General features: G+C 33.4%; 2 protein-coding genes across 9 annotated transcripts; both read left to right on the forward strand.

Annotated features, from left to right (window-relative positions):
- Window positions 1-3,346: 3,346 nt before the first annotated feature.
- LOC111009542 (Protein kinase superfamily protein) lies at window positions 3,347-8,340 on the forward strand. Of its 8 annotated transcripts, none has more exons than XM_022282646.2 (11): window positions 3,349-3,856; window positions 3,942-4,035; window positions 4,123-4,251; window positions 4,761-4,882; window positions 5,070-5,480; window positions 5,614-5,865; window positions 5,939-6,093; window positions 6,383-6,462; window positions 6,916-7,051; window positions 7,139-7,288; window positions 7,975-8,340. In XM_022282646.2, exons 3-11 carry the CDS (start codon window positions 4,160-4,162, stop codon window positions 8,155-8,157), a joined length of 1,581 nt encoding a protein of 526 aa, XP_022138338.1. In that variant the 5' UTR covers window positions 3,349-3,856; window positions 3,942-4,035; window positions 4,123-4,159; the 3' UTR covers window positions 8,158-8,340. The 8 variants fall into 8 exon arrangements, with proteins under 8 accessions (XP_087982904.1, XP_022138337.1, XP_022138338.1 ...); XM_088126776.1 differs by lacking the exon at window positions 3,942-4,035 and having other exon boundaries at window positions 3,349-3,517; window positions 3,592-3,738; XM_088126777.1 differs by lacking the exon at window positions 3,942-4,035 and having other exon boundaries at window positions 3,369-3,472; window positions 3,592-3,738.
- A 1,360-nt stretch (window positions 8,341-9,700) lies between these two features.
- LOC111009791 (putative prolyl 4-hydroxylase 4) lies at window positions 9,701-13,154 on the forward strand. Its single transcript, XM_022283002.2, has 7 exons — window positions 9,701-9,940; window positions 10,184-10,241; window positions 10,341-10,445; window positions 10,991-11,048; window positions 11,237-11,412; window positions 12,333-12,402; window positions 12,512-13,154. Exons 1-7 carry the CDS (start codon window positions 9,801-9,803, stop codon window positions 12,805-12,807), a joined length of 903 nt encoding a protein of 300 aa, XP_022138694.1. The 5' UTR covers window positions 9,701-9,800; the 3' UTR covers window positions 12,808-13,154.
- Window positions 13,155-16,248: the final 3,094 nt, after the last annotated feature.

Here is a 16,248-nt window from a genome sequence, read left to right on the forward strand (position 1 = left end):
TGCTCGTTTTGGCGACAATATATTTGTTATAACTGATTGATATACTATTTGCATTCATATATAGTAACTATGTTTCAATTTTTTTTTTATTTATAGAAAGTTTCACTTATTGAATTGTTTTGTGTTATTTACATAGAAGAAATGTCTCTCTTTTATAACCTACATATATTTGATATATATACACACATAGTTTGATATATTATTGATATATTTGAAAATCTAGGTGGGTAAAATTGAAATAACTAAAATAAATATTTCAAATATTTTTCCGTATGTAAAACTCAAGAGTGTGGTTGTTATCTACCCATTATAGATTCTCTTAAATTCATGTAGCTAGTTAAATTAACAAAATCAGAAAGGGTAAAATTGGAAAAACTAAATAAAACATTTCAAATATTTTTCCGAATTTATGTAGCTAGTTAAATTAGAAAAATCTGGAAGGATAAAATTGAAAAAACAAAAAAAAAAAAACATTTCAAATATTTTTCCTTGTTGCTATCTACCCATTATTAATTCTCTTAAATTTATGTATCTAGTCAAATTAGCAAATTTGTAGGATAAGATTAGCAAATCTACCTACCAAATATATAATGGAGTACGATTAGGTATATATTTGTGTAAATTTGTCAAAAGATTTTATATTATTAAGGAGCCATGTGATTTTTCCTCAAAAACTTTGCCTAATTTTATATGAAATTTCTTTTGAGAATTTGGTACACGAAACTGTATTACTTGGGAAATGGAGATTTTTTATTTTATTTATTTTTTATTTTTTATGTATCCCATATCATTTAGATTTGGCCAGAGGGGCCAAATTGATGGATCTTGTTTTTGAGATTCGATCTAGCAATTTCTCCCCTAAGGTAGGCTTTTTCAAGAGGCTTTGAAACACCACTTTTTGGGCACTTATTGAAAGGTTGATAAAATAATGGTTTAAATGCTATTCTTTTCGTCCACATGAGCAGTAATTGGTCATAAGTTCGAATCTTCCACCTCTACTTATTGTACTAAAAAAATTATATTATTTTATAGTAAACTTCATTAACTTATAGAACAAGCTACATGGACTATATTTTAACTTTCTACATTAGATACACTAAGCAGCCAAGGAAAGAGGATAACCACAATATCAAATAAGATGATGAAATTGCTCCTTTCTCCAACTTATGGGCTACAAAATTGTCTGACTTAATTACATTTGGTTACGAATGAAACATATAGTAAATTAATTCTTAGATAAAGGTCATTATGGGGTTTAAACTCATTGTCTTTAAATTTTTTTGATTTAGATTGGTTTCGTTGAATCAATGAACCAACCCATGATAATTTCAATCTTAACACGACGATAGTCGACAAATTCAAAATTTTGAGCCAAAAGAGAGGATATCACCAACCCATGTACTCGATTTGTTTAAGGTTTGCAAGGAATTAGACTCAAGTTTAATCTTGCACAAATTCATCCTCTACGGTAGTGGAAGCCTTCGAAAATTGCTAGCCCTTCTTCTAAAATTAATTGTTGACATGCACAAGTACCTCCTGAATTTTAATTTTTAAATTCTTGAACTTACCTTAAAAAATTATAAGGTTTTTCAAAGTGGACCTATGCGAAAGGCTATTCAATCCAAAAATCGAACATTAGATTATCATTTTAAATGAAATTTTCATTCATTTTAAAACCAAACACTTAGACTCTTTCAAAATGATTTAAAAAACTCAATACTAATAACTAAAATTATTATAAATGCAAAGTTTGTGATTACAAAACATAATATTTAAAATTCAGAGACTTGAGTAAAATAAACGGTAACTTCAAAAAAAAAAAATCTAAAATTATATTATAATTTACACAACTATAGAGTGTACTTAGTTTGAATGATTTGGAGTTTCATCCTTCAGTATCATATAATAGTTATATATATGTAAATTATTAGTAAGTATGATTCAATGCAATTTTAATGCAACCAATTTGAATGTAGTTCAATGGTGAAGACACTTGTCTGACCAAAAAGTCGTGAGTTTGGATCCCTATCTCCATATGTTGTACTTAAAAAAATATTCTAATGCATAAAATATGATAATAGAGATTTTATAAACCTCAGTAATTAAAAGCTTTGTTGGAGGTGTAAGATAGCATTGCCACCGGGAGGATATTGAATGGACCTCAACCTGATGGTTCGAGACGACTGAAGCGGGAGAGCGGGACAACCAATCGAAGGAACGATCTCATAGACTCGATCCATCCCAAGAACGACCAAGCTAACTTAACTAAATAAGCGTGTATTGGAGCTCCAACTCTGCACGACAAACACGATCATCTCCAATAGGAATATCAGTAATCTCATATGCTCAACCGCTTGTTGAATATGCTACCGGACATCCAAATCCATAAATAAGGGCCCCGCTTCACAGTCGGGTATCTGATTCTATCTCGGTCTTAATACTAAGGTCGACCTCCTTACTGACTTAATCGTCAGAGCGTTTATCTCTTTGTGTAAGTCATTTCAATGTAAGATCTTCCAACTCACTCCGATTCGTTTACTCGTTCATTCAGTTCATCTCAATTTGGCCGGTCGAGACCACATTTTGTTGCACAAACAGACTTTAAAAAAATGAGAGAGATTTTGTTCCAAAGAGAGAGAATGAAATTATTGATTACAATAGAACGTGGATGATTTTATTGATTATAGGATTTAAAGTGTGTGTGAACCAAAATGATGAAGAAATGTCAAGACCTGTAATTTGAATTATTACGTGAATTAATTAATAAAAACTAGCCGATTTTCAATCATTTTTAGTATAATATTAGCGAGGTGAATTATGTCATCAACGAATATACTTTATATTTGGTATATAAAGTAATATACCTGCTATCAAGTATATCATTAATATCAATTATATTAATGATATATTTAAAATAAAATATATCTCTGATACCTTCTATATATTAATAAGAAACCTACCATATTATTTAAATCAAAATCTTTACTCGATGAAGATTTATGAATAATATGCTTAATATAAAATATATCGTCCATATATTTAGTGTGACTCATATATTTATGAAGTATATCAATTATATCGGTAAAGTATACCTGATATATTAAGAAAAAAGAAAATCTCAATGTTTAACTTGACAAAAATCTTTTAACTTAAAAAAGAAGATTTATCAATGATAATATCATAAAAAAAGTACATTATTCGTATAAATTGAAAAATCATCTTCATTGATTAAGAGGACCAAGGTAAATAAAAGAATTTAAAGAGTGAATTAAAAGTTCATGATATCCCACGTAACAATTAAGGCAATTTTCCCGTAAAATTAAACACTCACGGATTTTAATTTATGGCATACAAAAGGAGTTGGAAGGTTGAGATTGGAAGGAAGATAACAAGAATTTGAAATCGCACGCGTCGAGAAGCCAAAAGACAAGAACCGATTTTAATTTTCCCGGGAAAATTGCAACTCCTTAACGTGCTTTGCTTTCAATTGAAGGCTTAAACATAATTTCGATTCTCAGTTACGCCATGTTTGCATATAGTTTTTCCTTTTTTTTCTCCTTCGTCTGATTGATTGCTGTTTTTCAATTACAGAATGACGTAGAGCCTTGAGGGAAGATGCAAATTTAAATCCGATTTTGGAGCATCGAAATTCGGAGATCAATCAAGAATAGAAAGAATGTTGAAATGGCGAAGAGAATTCATGCCAACCGCTACTCACCTCTCCCTCTCTCTCTCTCTGTGAGTCTCTGTTTCTTCCTCCTCCATTTCCTTGGGTTGCTTTCCGAATCCTTCTCTGGCTAGTGCTTCTCATAAGCTTCATGGAAAATGATCGAGAATCTTCGGCTTCTTCTACAAGGTGATTCTTCCTTTGCTTCCTTTTCAGATTTTGCGATGTTTAAAATGTATGAGGCCTTTTGATTATGTAGATTTGCTGCTTGTAGGGTGCGGAATTTGGGTTTCGTAATGGCTATTGTTAGGTTTTTGTTTTATCTTTTATTGGGGACGATGTGATTGTTATCTGCAGATTTCAACATGGTAGGGTAATAATTAAAAATGTTTAGAAGTAAGAATTGAAACGATTAAGTGTGCTTGAGCTCGACCAGTTCTTGTTGCTTTCCGCAGTAGTAAGACCAGCGAGCGAACGTTACAGCGATCCAAGATGTTGGAAGTTTCGATCATAGACAAATTGGATCATCGAGACTCTGAGAATGTGGCTGGATGCGATCCGATTGAGCTTCACACGTCCCGAAGGTTGTTGCATCTCTACTTAGAACACATCATTTTGTTTACATATTTTCTTTTGGTTTTTCGTTTCCCAGCAGTACCTTTTCTTGGTAGGATGAGGTCTCGAGGTATTTTTGATTCGTCCGTTTAATTTGGACGTATAGAAAAATTGATGAATCAAAACACACCATCAACAATCGGTTTGGTCCTGAAAACGAAACTGGCTTGATTTCGGCTTAGTTTTGCACGTTTCAGTATTCATTTGAAGGTTAAAAAAAATAAAAAAATTATTGTTCCTCCTCCCTTGACTGGTTTATTCTTTCTGTAATTCCCTATGAAGCCATTTCTTTCAAATTTATTGAGAATATGAATAAAATATTAAATCTATAAGTTCAAATTTTTTAGGTTTGATATATTGATAATCACTAGTTAGACTCTCCCAAAGGTTGCATATTGGGTTATTTTGGATGTTTCGTCGAGCTTTTATCATTATTATGCTGTCAATTCATTGTTGACATTGGAAATTTGTTGAGCAGCAACGAATCGGGCGATACTGCTAGGAAAAATCACTCAAATGATGAGACAGATCAAGTTGCGGGGACTCCCAATTTAGGGAGCAGAAGAACGCGTGGATTCTCTGACTCTTTCGCTACTCATGGTATGAAAATCTCTAAGCTCCTGAAAGTATTTTATCATTGATGATGTACTTAGGAGCGGAGCCAAGAAAAAAAGAATAAGTTCAAAATATGTATATAAAATACTAAAAATTTAATAATTTTTACAATGAATAGATTATATATATTATATATAACAAGTCACTGAAAAATTTCTGGCTCTGCTCATAGAGTTGATATTATTAGATTTGGAAAATGGAGGCAAAGCTGAGTCATCTCCAAGAGGGGTGCTCGAGGACTGCTCTAGAAGCTTAGATTCTGAAACTACAACTTCACTGACCAGCACCTCCGACTGGGATGGTCATCCTGACTCCAGAAATGCGAGTCACTGGAGAGGTTTCTTTCGTTTACTGAAGAAAGGTCCTCAAATTCCTCAAATGCGATTTCAGCCCGCATTTCCTCCTCTTAAGGCTGTTCCAAAACTCACCAGAAGAAAGAGCAAAAGAATCAGAGAGGATATGCTTCCGGTGCTCTCACCAGTGGTGAGCTCTGCCATAGAGACCGAGTTTTGCTACTTCAGATCTTCTTGGAAGAATTTCACACTTTCAGAGCTGAAAGCTGCAAGCAATAACTTCAGCAAAGGTATATTTCTAAGCCTCGAATTAGCCTTGTTGATGTGAAATTCGATTAATATACCCTTACTTTTTATGGTATTAGTGGAAACAAATATCTAGTTTGTATGCTGATGAACACCATCGTTCTTTTTTTCCCAAAGAAAACTTGATTGGCGAGGGTGGTTATTCTGAAGTTTACAAGGGGCAGTTGGAAGATGGGCAACTTGTGGCGATCAAGCGGCTTACAAGAGGTAGCCAAGAAGAGATGACTGCAGACTTCTTGTCTGAGCTCGGAATCATTGTCCATGTCGATCATCCTAATATCGCGAATGTAATTGGGTATGGAGTTGAAGGGGGAATGCACCTTATACTTCATTTATCACCCCATGGGAGCCTGGCATCCATACTTTATGGTTTGTTATTTATGATCAAGCTTTTGCTTTTCCAACTGTTAAATCTATCGCTAATTTGGCCTCTATAATCTAGAGTCAAAGGAGAGACTTGATTGGACAATGAGGTACAATATTGCTCTAGGAATTGCTGAAGGCCTCTTGTATCTTCATGAAGGCTGTCAAAGAAGAATAATCCACAGAGATATTAAGGCCTCTAATATATTGCTTAGAGATGATTTTGAGCCTCAGGTATGCTTTATGCTTTGGCAGTTATCCAAGTGTTGCCTCATTAGTCCCAACAATACATTGTAGCAGGAGATATGTGCGAGAGTTGAACTCAACATACAAACATAAATGACTTCCCTTTGTTTTGCATTCATACATTTCGATTGGCTTGAGAAGTTTGTGCATGGAAATTAATTACATACACTGGAACTCTTTACAGTAACCAACATAAACTTTCATACTGCTAATACAGTAAAGGACATCCATTATATGTTTCAAGTTTTAGTTTGGTGAATCTTGAAAATGAACCCAGATATCCGACTTTGGGCTTGCAAAGTGGCTGCCAGATCAATGGACTCACCATACTGTGTCAAAGTTTGAAGGCACATTCGGGTTTGTCATCAAAACTTATTGTTAAGAATTTTTGTTGTTAAATTTCAAGCGTGGTCCTAACTTTAAACAGTTTTTGATACGTCCCTATTATTTTAAGATCATATCTATCTGGTTCCTTTCTATGCTTTAAAGTCTCTTTACTTTCAATTTTGCGTCTAATAGGTCCTTATCATTAATTTTGCCAATTTAGTGCTTTTATGGCACGCTGACTATATTATTTAAAGATTATGTGGTGTGTTGATTCAAACAAGTTAAATCCTTTCATGGCATAATTGTTAAACTATTAGAGTTAACACGTGGACCTATTAGCCACAAAATCGAAAGTCCTAGTACCTATTATAAACTTTAGTATGTAGATACAATCTTGAAAATTTAGAGATCTATTCCGAAAGTTCAGAAACCAAACATATTATTAGCCTGACCCTCCTCTTCTGTCTCTTCTGATTATTATAGATACCTTCCTCCCGAGTTCTTTATGCACGGCATAGTTGATGAAAAAACTGATGTCTATGCCTATGGAGTACTGATATTGGAACTTATTACCGGACGACGAGCACTGGATACCTCACAACAAAGCCTTGTGATGTGGGTACGTCCACTACTGCAACCTTAGTTTTTGCTGATCTTTGGAACAATTTTGTTTATGAAAACTATTCTGTTTTAAAACCATCTGCAGGCTAAACCTCTGCTTTCTAAGCATGATCTCAAGGAGCTTGTTGATTCATCTCTTTGTGACGCACATGACACCGAACAAATGAAACGTATGATATCGATTGCTTCGATGTGCATACATCAGTATTCAATTCAACGGCCAGAAATGAGTGAGGTATGCACTCTATCTTGAGGAAAATATCCATCCTTCTTTGATAGCTGTCTGATGTAAATACAAATGGATCCTCCTATTGTTGGAAAACTTTTGGTACCTGTAATTGCTGTGTATTGGTTCGCTCATTCATATCTCTATCTTGTCGAAGTCAAAAAAGAGATTACTGCCCCACCCTTGGCCTGATCTCCGACCCTCATTCATGAGGTGGGTATGAAGACAAAAAAAAAAAAAGGTTCAATTATAAGCTCGGTGTTAGAACTTTCAAGATCATATCTAATAGATCTTTGAACTTTAAAAAATGTCTAATAGAGGTTTCTAAATTAAAAAAATGTCCAATAAATCCTTTAACTTGCAATTTTGTACTAAAAGATTTCTAAACTTTCAATTTTATATCTAATAGATCCTTTACCTATTAGACACTTTTTAAAACTTAAGGACCTATTATATACGACAGTTAAAATTTAGAGACCTATTTGATTTGAATAGAGTAAAATATGTATATTGTATCTCGATCCTACCTTGCTCCAGTGTCATCCCTATCAATCAATCTAAAAGCTCTCACGTTCATCTCATTTCTAAACTTTGAAATTATGCTCATCATGTCTTTCTTTCAACGTTGATAAAGTTGATTTTGTTGCTTTTTAACTGATCAAAGGAGAGCATTTTTCTACTTAAATATATGGCAGGTGGTCCAGATTCTGAAAGGAGATGAAGTTGGTAAGGAGCTTGTAAAACGACAGAAGTCCAAACTTCAGAGGACATACTCTGAGGAGCTGTTGGATGCAGAAGAGTATAATTCTACCAAGTATTTAAGTGACATGGATCGACATTTGGAGGTTGTCTTAGGAACCTGTAATATTAATGTTTAGATTTCTTATCACCTGACACAGATACTTTGCTCCCAAAAAAAAAAGGAAAAGAAAGAAAGAAAAAGAAAAGAGAAAACTTCGTATGAGATTATTTGTATATGATATTTATGCTGTATTTTACTCGATCGTATGATCCTCATGTTTCAATTTTGTGAATTGAAGTTTTCTTCGTCTTTTCTACCACCATGTTTTGGTTTGGATGAGAATGTATGAGGAAGGGTGTAGTATGCCACGATTGAAAGTAAGCATAGATCTGGAGATTCTCAAATAGATCAACCCTTCGTACAGGTGAAATTGTGTGCAAGTAAGATATGACGATTTTGTTTTGTAAAAGTATACCAAGAGAAAAGTCTATTTGAAAATGTTTACGATGAAAACTACCAAAAATTTTTCTACATTATAAGCGAGAAAATACTTTGGAGAGTTGCGAATAAGCGTAGATCCAGAAATTCCGTCAACATTTCAAATTGTTACATAATCGATAGGTAAAATCAATTTGACAATTTTTACAATAAAGTTTATCAAAGATCTTCCTTTATCGATAAAAAAATTAGAGACATCGAAAATATTTATTATAAGTATGAGGTATTTTAAGTAGAGTTTAAAAAAAAAACGAATATGCAGACTTAGCCCTAGAACGAATAATATCTAGATGTATAAATAGATCCAAAGGTTATCATCTTCAATTTTTCCATTAGAATGCTTTAAGTTTGGAAGGGACATTAATTTCGAAGTTTATTGCTGAACTGCTATAGACTCGTAATGAATGCTCACTTGCAAATCATAAGCTAAGGAAAAAAAAATAGTGGGTAGGAAAAAACACTGAAGAATATAATTATAATTCAGAGAGAGTGTTATTGAAATATTAGCACTCTACAAATTTGATGAAAAATTTATATTGACTAAATATAATTGAGATATATTTTTTTCCTGGAAGCCAGTGATTCAATCTCCCATATCCCTAATTATTATGGGGTAGCAATTTTTAGAAATAATTTATGGTCAAAGGTAAAATATCATTTAAATTTTTAAAATCCAAACTATTACAATTACACTCTCAAATTTTGAATATGATCCATCACTCTTAAATACCGTAAATGCACAAAAATTTTAACCATTAAAAGTTTTGATTTATAAACCAATACTGAGCCGATATCTTAATTAAGAAAACAAAAAATTGATGTAGAAAATTTAAATTTGGTTATAACAACATTTATAGTTTAGAGATGATTGGTAATCTTATAATATTTAAGAGTTTAATTGCAGCAATTTGATAAATTTAGAGCGTTAATTAATCCAATTGAAACTTCAAGAATGTGATTATAAGTAAGGGTAGTTTTGTAATTTTCTCAAAATTTTTAATATGCTTTTAATTGGATAAATATCATTTTTCGCCCGATCAATGATGAACACCCATTTAATTTAGCGCGCGTTTTATTTAATGCGCACCACAGCTCGGCTAGTTTTAACTTTAAGCACGTGTTTCTCGTTCTGACGTGGCAACCTCACACGTGTTAAATTGGCAGTTCGACGTTGACTCGTCTGAGATGAAGCCTCCCCCTCCGATATTCTGAACTTGCAGAGTTCATCATATTCTCCGATAACTTTCTCTCTCTCTCTATACTTCGATCCGAGCGAACACTATGTTCAGATTTCGCTCTCTGTTGTTTATGTTCTTGATTTCGATCTCATCGCTTGTTCGGGAATCCACTTGTTCGTATGCTGGTTCGGCGAGCTCCACCGTAGATCCTAGTAAAGTGAAGCAGATTTCAAGGAAACCGAGGTTTTTAGCGCTATCGTTTCCAAACGCACGTATCTTCTTTATTTCGTTCTATTGTGTTTGGTTGCTGAGAAAATTGCGGAAGAGAAAATATTGAACTCTTAATTCTTTTAGCTTCTAATTTTTGGTCGTCTAGGTTGAGTTCAGTGACTGTTTGCTGTTGCAATGGCCTTGATCAAGTGCAATAACAGTAATTAAGTTGTCTTCTCTTTATTTACGATTTTCAAAATTTTACTGGTGTTGCAGAGCTTTTGTATATGAAGGCTTTCTCACGGACCTGGAATGTGATCACCTGGTTTCTCTAGTAAGTGTAGCTTTAGTGATATTTATCATTCAGTTTGATTTGGAAGTCATGTCGTCATTATGAATATCTGGTTGAAGGCTTGTTTTTCATCTGCGATAGGCAAGATCCGAGCTAAAGAGATCTGAGGTTGCTGATGATAAGTCTGGAGAGAGCGTGCTAAGTACAGTTCGAACGAGCTCAGGAATGTTCATTTCGAATCGTGAGGTTAGGTTTGATCTCAACGCATATCTCCTTCCATTCTGGATACTTTTCTCTAATTTCTCTTTAGATTTCAACGTCCATGTAGCCCATATCTATTATAAACATATGTAGTTTTAATGATCTGCCTTTACATAAAAGAATCACATTACGACAGGAATGCTCCTGATCAAGATTGATTCACAACGTCTATGTAGTCCATGTCTATTATAAACCTATGTAATCTACTCTCTTTTCAATGTGAGATTCTTAACAATTAGGACCACTACCTGCACTGTTAATACAAAATTAGAGAGTAAACAATTTTTTAGGAATAATAACTTAAAACCTCCTTCCTGTATCTAGTTAAATCACCACTAGATTAAAAAACTTGAGCTATTAGAGTATAATAAATCCAATATATTGTCTAGACCAGTGTACTTTGTGCTCTTCCCACTTGTGTCTTAAAATTGATCTACCAAATATCAGATGAGACCCCTTTTTTTCACCCCATCTTTTGACCCCAATGTTTGTGATTGTATTGTAGTTTTATATTTTAATTTGATATTTAGGATCCCATTGTTGCTGGCATAGAGGACAAGATTGCTGCGTGGACTTTTCTTCCAAAAGGTATACAATTCGTTCACAGTCAAATCACATTTTTCGCCATAGATACATCATATATATTTGAATTGCTACAGCTCATTCACCACAAGTAACATTCATGGTGTCTTTATTTCTGCGAGAAGCCAAGGAGAGGATATATTATTGATGCCAAGAATTACTGCCAAATGAATTGTGTATTTCTTGATTTTCAGAAAATGGGGAGGACATTCAAGTATTGAGATATGAACATGGGCAGAGATACGAGTCACATTATGATTACTTTGTTGACAAGGTGAATCTTGCTCGGGGAGGACATCGTTTAGCTACTGTCCTCATGTATCTCTCTGACGTGACCAAAGGCGGCGAAACGGTTTTCCCCTTGGCAGAGGTTTGTTCAAGTGTTGATTAACAGCATACTTTACTACAACTGCTTATTTTTCTCGTTTGCTATTGTAAGATTACCTCTTTTCAGATCTCAGTACTCTCTAAATAATAAACCTTAGTACTCACTACTCAGTCTTTTGCTGAAAAACATCCTTTTAAGGACTCTGGGGTGTAAGATTAACTACGATGCATTGAACTATTTAAGTAACGCAAATGTTTGGAAAAATCTCTCTACATAATAAACCTTAGAATTTATTCTGATGAAATGCATCTTTTTGAGGACTTCGGGTGTAAAGTTAACTCCGATGCATCGAAAACTAATATAATATAAATGTTTGGAAAAATTGATCCCACCTTTTTGTGTTCGTAGTTTGTATACATTTGGCGCTCTCTAATTAGAAAGTTTTTAGGAAGCTCAATGTTAGATGATCCTGAATACTTTACCTTATTTTTAGGACCTCTTACAGAGAACAGCCTTATCATTGTTCAAGTTGGTATCGGATTCTGTTACCCCATTTGAAACTCTTTTTCTGGACCTTTTCCCGATTATCTTCCTCAATCAAAATGTCTACCGACCAATCCCCATTCATTGTGGATGCAATAGTATTTGTCTTAGAGGCATTTAGCAGTTGCTGCCGCATGGCCCCTTTTGTTGAAGAAAACTTCAGTTGGGAAAATATGTTATTTTTATTATTTCTAAGAATTAAAATCTACCAATTCCCCAATATTTGGACCTAATTATTGGTGGATAGAATCAGACAATGAAACATCTGGGATTTTTGAAAGTTTTCCTCGGGGGAAACAACCAACTCTGAACAAAATTCTGTAATCAGTATTAAGGTTACATCTTAAATGAATTTGGTTAAGAAATAACCATATACGACAACAGATCTGCTTAACCTCGTTATATAAATCTGTGAGCAGAAATCTCGCCACCGACAGGCTTTGGAAACAGATGAGGATCTCTCAGAGTGTGCAAAGAAAGGAATTGCTGGTGAGTTGTTAAGCAAACTATGAGTGCTTATTCAGAACTATTCAAACTGTAGAACTCGAATGAAGTTTATATACTTTTATCTGACTTTATTCCCATCGGAATGGTGTAGTGAAACCAAGGAAAGGTGATGCCCTTCTTTTCTTTAGTCTTGATCCAAATGCTATCCCAGACACCAACAGTCTGCATGGAGGTTGCCCTGTCATTGAAGGAGAAAAATGGTCAGCAACAAAGTGGATTCACGTAGACTCATTCAGCAAGAACTTGACAGACATTGGGAACTGTACTGACCAGAATGAAAATTGTGAGAGATGGGCTGCCTTAGGGGAATGCACCAAAAACCCAGAGTACATGGTTGGATCTCCGGAACTTCCTGGCTACTGTAGGAGGAGTTGCAGGATCTGTTGATCTCTACAATCTGCTCCTTCCACGCAAGATTTCGGTAGCTTCAGGCGGTAATTTCTTGTTTTTCGTGGATAGTTCATAGTAATTGTATTATCTTTAAAATGGTCGGCTTTATTTGGCATTTTCTTTCCTTTTGAGTGCTAATTTCCTTCCTGTCCCCTTGCCCTAATGAAAGCCTTGTTTCTTCTCAAAAGAAATATTTAGGAATTATTGCTTGATAAAGTTTTGTCACGCATGAAATTCTTTACCTTTTTGTTGTTGGGCATGGCAGTTGTAGAGTCATAGAGTTGTAGAATAATAATATTTATAGTTACCTACAGTTATTTATTCTATTTTCTCTGTTTTCTGTATTCATATCTCTTAATTGTCAATTTTTTAAATTTGGATGACCACGTAAATATTATTCATCAGTCATTCTCCATTGATTGTGGCTAACTTGTGCCCTCTGAAGGAAGGATGAATGGATTGAGTTATTATTACTTTTATCATCTTTATTTCTTATTTTGATTGTATTTTCTTACAAGAATATTGTAGTTTTAAAAACTATAGTTTATAGATATTATAGGAATATACAATAGTTTTTCTGATGTGGGAATGATGTGAGAATGCGGTGAGATTGACTTTTCAAATTCTGAACTCGTCTTTGGGAGAAACGAGTTCATGATACGAAGAGACGAAATCACAATCTTTACATTTTTCTTCATACTTTTATACATCAAATCCATCATCGAGTTCATCTCTTGGGAAGACAAGCTCACAAGCGGGGCAATAAACAAGTTCATCTCTTGGGAAGACAAGCTCACAAGCGGTCAATAAACAAGTTCGTTTACACGTAAGTAACGAAGTCCTCTCGTTCTCTCAAATCTAGAAATCTTCCATGCTTTTTTTTTATTAGTTTGATTTCTATTATATATGTTTGAAAACTACTATATTATGCCATAAAAAATCCTCACTTGATAGGTACTGGTTGCCTTGATAATGATTGCCCTCATCTTTTGGCAGCATGTTGGGCTCTTTGTAAGTAGTTGTGATGTGATGAATTCAGCAAATTCAAGGAACCAGCAGGATTTCAATCATCTGAAAGACACGAAGGAAAGAGGCCAAAATCACTCAGGTTTTGAACAATTCTCAACATTTATTATTAGAAATAAACATGAAGTTGAAGTATTGAGAAATTATATTAGAATGAAAGATTCCAGCTGAGTTCTGAGGTAATTAGTGATATGGGTAAAAGAGAGCATTTCTCATTTCCCACACAGGTACAATACAAGTCCTCAAAAAGTGGGAATATTCAAATGTTTGGACATATCAATAAAGCAATTGCCACTGCCAAGATGCTCACTCAACAAGCACCTCAAAAGTGGCCATGGTAATGGAGATTCCTCCTTCCATCAATCTCAAGTATGAACTGCTTCTGTTTTTTCCTTCTCCCTCTTCTTCTAGAAGTTTGAGAGCCTCCGTCTTTATATATGAAAAATATTTAGGTGTTTATTGGTTAGTATTCATATTTTACTTATCGTCATTAAATTTCTAACAAATAAGAGAAATGAAATGAATATATATATATTTCTATTTTCTAAAAGACTAAAAAAGCTGTCAATTTTTATTAATGATCAGCACAAAGATGAGTGTTGATCGGTAAGTACTTAAATATTGATCATGATGTATATGACAAGTATTTCGATATCTAAAGTTGTCTTGTTATTGTCTTAGGTGGGGATTGAGGGGAAATTTTCTGATATTAAAAGAATATGAAATATATAAAATTTTCTTTAAACTCAAAAAACAGAAACAGAAAAAGAAAAAAGAAATAGAAAAAGAAAAATAAACAAATAAAATTTCTTGGGGCTGAAGGATGGGATAAGAGATGGTACCACCATTACCTTTTTCTTCTAATATTTTCGCTTTTCTTTTTTAAGTGAGGAATATAGGCATCGATTGATAATGGTGTCAAAAAACTTGTTTTCAACTTTTTAAAATAAAAATAAAATTTTCCAGTCTAGAAAGTGCGATTATTTATTATTTATTACTTTTTTTTTTGTGTATTGCAAAAAAATTTTCAGAAAATGTGTTGAACCTTCGATTATTTCTAAAAACGTTAGCGTAGGTTGTGATTGATTGAAATTCATGTCCATAGTAGGCCATGGTCATGAGTGGTATATTATTTTTTTTATAATTTAAAATGACGCATTTGATTTTTGAAATATATATTAATTTTTATTTTGTATCCAATGTTTCAAAAGTTTCTAAAGAGAACGTGTTCATTAATGCCTTGAGATTTAGTGACAGGATGATGATATGATATGACATTGAAATGCCATGTAAACTCTTATCAGCTACTATATTATTTTTCTTTTTGGTATTAAACGAGTATCCTACAATTGTCCTCCCTAGGTGGGCCACTTACCTTCAAGTAATAAACCAGATAGATAAGTTATCTATTACCATCTTAAAAATTAATGATTTAATTCACACTCCATATTGTTAAATCAAAAGAAAAAATAAAGTAAATTGTTTGAATTTTTGAATCACAAGTTATATATATATATATATTTTTCGGAAACATGTAACTCATATGAAATAATATTTTTTAAAATTATAACATCACCCTTGTGTTAAAATCAAACACTTAAAACATGATCGTTCTTTTAAGTCTAAATATTTTGGGGTCATATGTAAAATTTTGCAAAGCTTCATAAGTTCATATCATCAGCATTCTAATTTTAGTCAATTTTCTTAAAAAGGTGGATGAATTAAAAATTGAAAAGCATTCTTATTTGAGTCAATTTTCTTAAAAGGGTGGATGAATTAAAAATTGAAATTTACTTGAGCGATCAAACGAATGATACAATTTCATAAAACACACCGACATAAGAGTTCTAAGAACTATTCAACATAAACACACCTAAAAGACATAGCTTTTTAGGTAATTTTAAACACAGATTTTTGAAACTCGACCGATCACATGAACAATAAATATGCATTTGTTTATCCCATAACGAAAGTGTTAGTGAGTGAGACTTATCCATCAAAAGCTGGTAAAAGGAGAGGTAATTTTTTCAGTTGGGTAAAAATTCAAAGATCCACTCTAATTTTATCCCTTTCGAAGCCAATAGAATACATTCCTTTTTACTATTAACGATGAGAATATGGTTCCACTTCCAACCCATCATTACGTTTTTTTTTCCTTCTTTTTTTACATATAAAAAAAAGGAAGAGGACTGAGGAGTCATTTCATTCTCATCATCGCTCCAAAGAAGGATAAGGATTCCCTCTCCTAAAGAAACAAATGGCAGCCCACCAAAATACCAAGAGACATTTTTTTCCCTTTTTTTTTTTCACCTCACAAAACAAAAAAGAAGGGGTTTTAAATGGCATAACTTTGGTCCAACTTTCTGTCCCTTCTTTGCTTAATCAATCCCAACTAAAACAAATCAAACACAG

This window comes from Momordica charantia (genome assembly GCF_013281855.1).
Source record: "Momordica charantia cultivar OHB3-1 chromosome 7 unlocalized genomic scaffold, Mcharantia_2.0 BLBB01000007.1, whole genome shotgun sequence".
NCBI classification, from domain to species: Eukaryota; Viridiplantae; Streptophyta; class Magnoliopsida; order Cucurbitales; family Cucurbitaceae; genus Momordica; species Momordica charantia.

Bases quoted from the DNA above. Each gene is read 5' to 3' on its own strand.
- LOC111009542 (XM_088126775.1), top strand. From the start codon at position 3,677: ATGTTGAAATGGCGAAGAGAATTCATGCCAACCGCTACTCACCTCTCC. The intron at 4,883-5,069 runs GTATGAAAATCT...CTCTGCTCATAG, and splicing joins TGACTCTTTCGCTACTCATG to AGTTGATATTATTAGATTTG. The intron at 7,289-7,974 runs GTATGCACTCTA...AATATATGGCAG, and splicing joins AACGGCCAGAAATGAGTGAG to GTGGTCCAGATTCTGAAAGG.
- LOC111009791 (XM_022283002.2), top strand. From the start codon at position 9,801: ATGTTCAGATTTCGCTCTCTGTTGTTTATGTTCTTGATTTCGATCTCA. The intron at 9,941-10,183 runs GTTTTTAGCGCT...CTGGTGTTGCAG, and splicing joins CAGATTTCAAGGAAACCGAG to AGCTTTTGTATATGAAGGCT. The intron at 11,413-12,332 runs GTTTGTTCAAGT...ATCTGTGAGCAG, and splicing joins CGGTTTTCCCCTTGGCAGAG to AAATCTCGCCACCGACAGGC.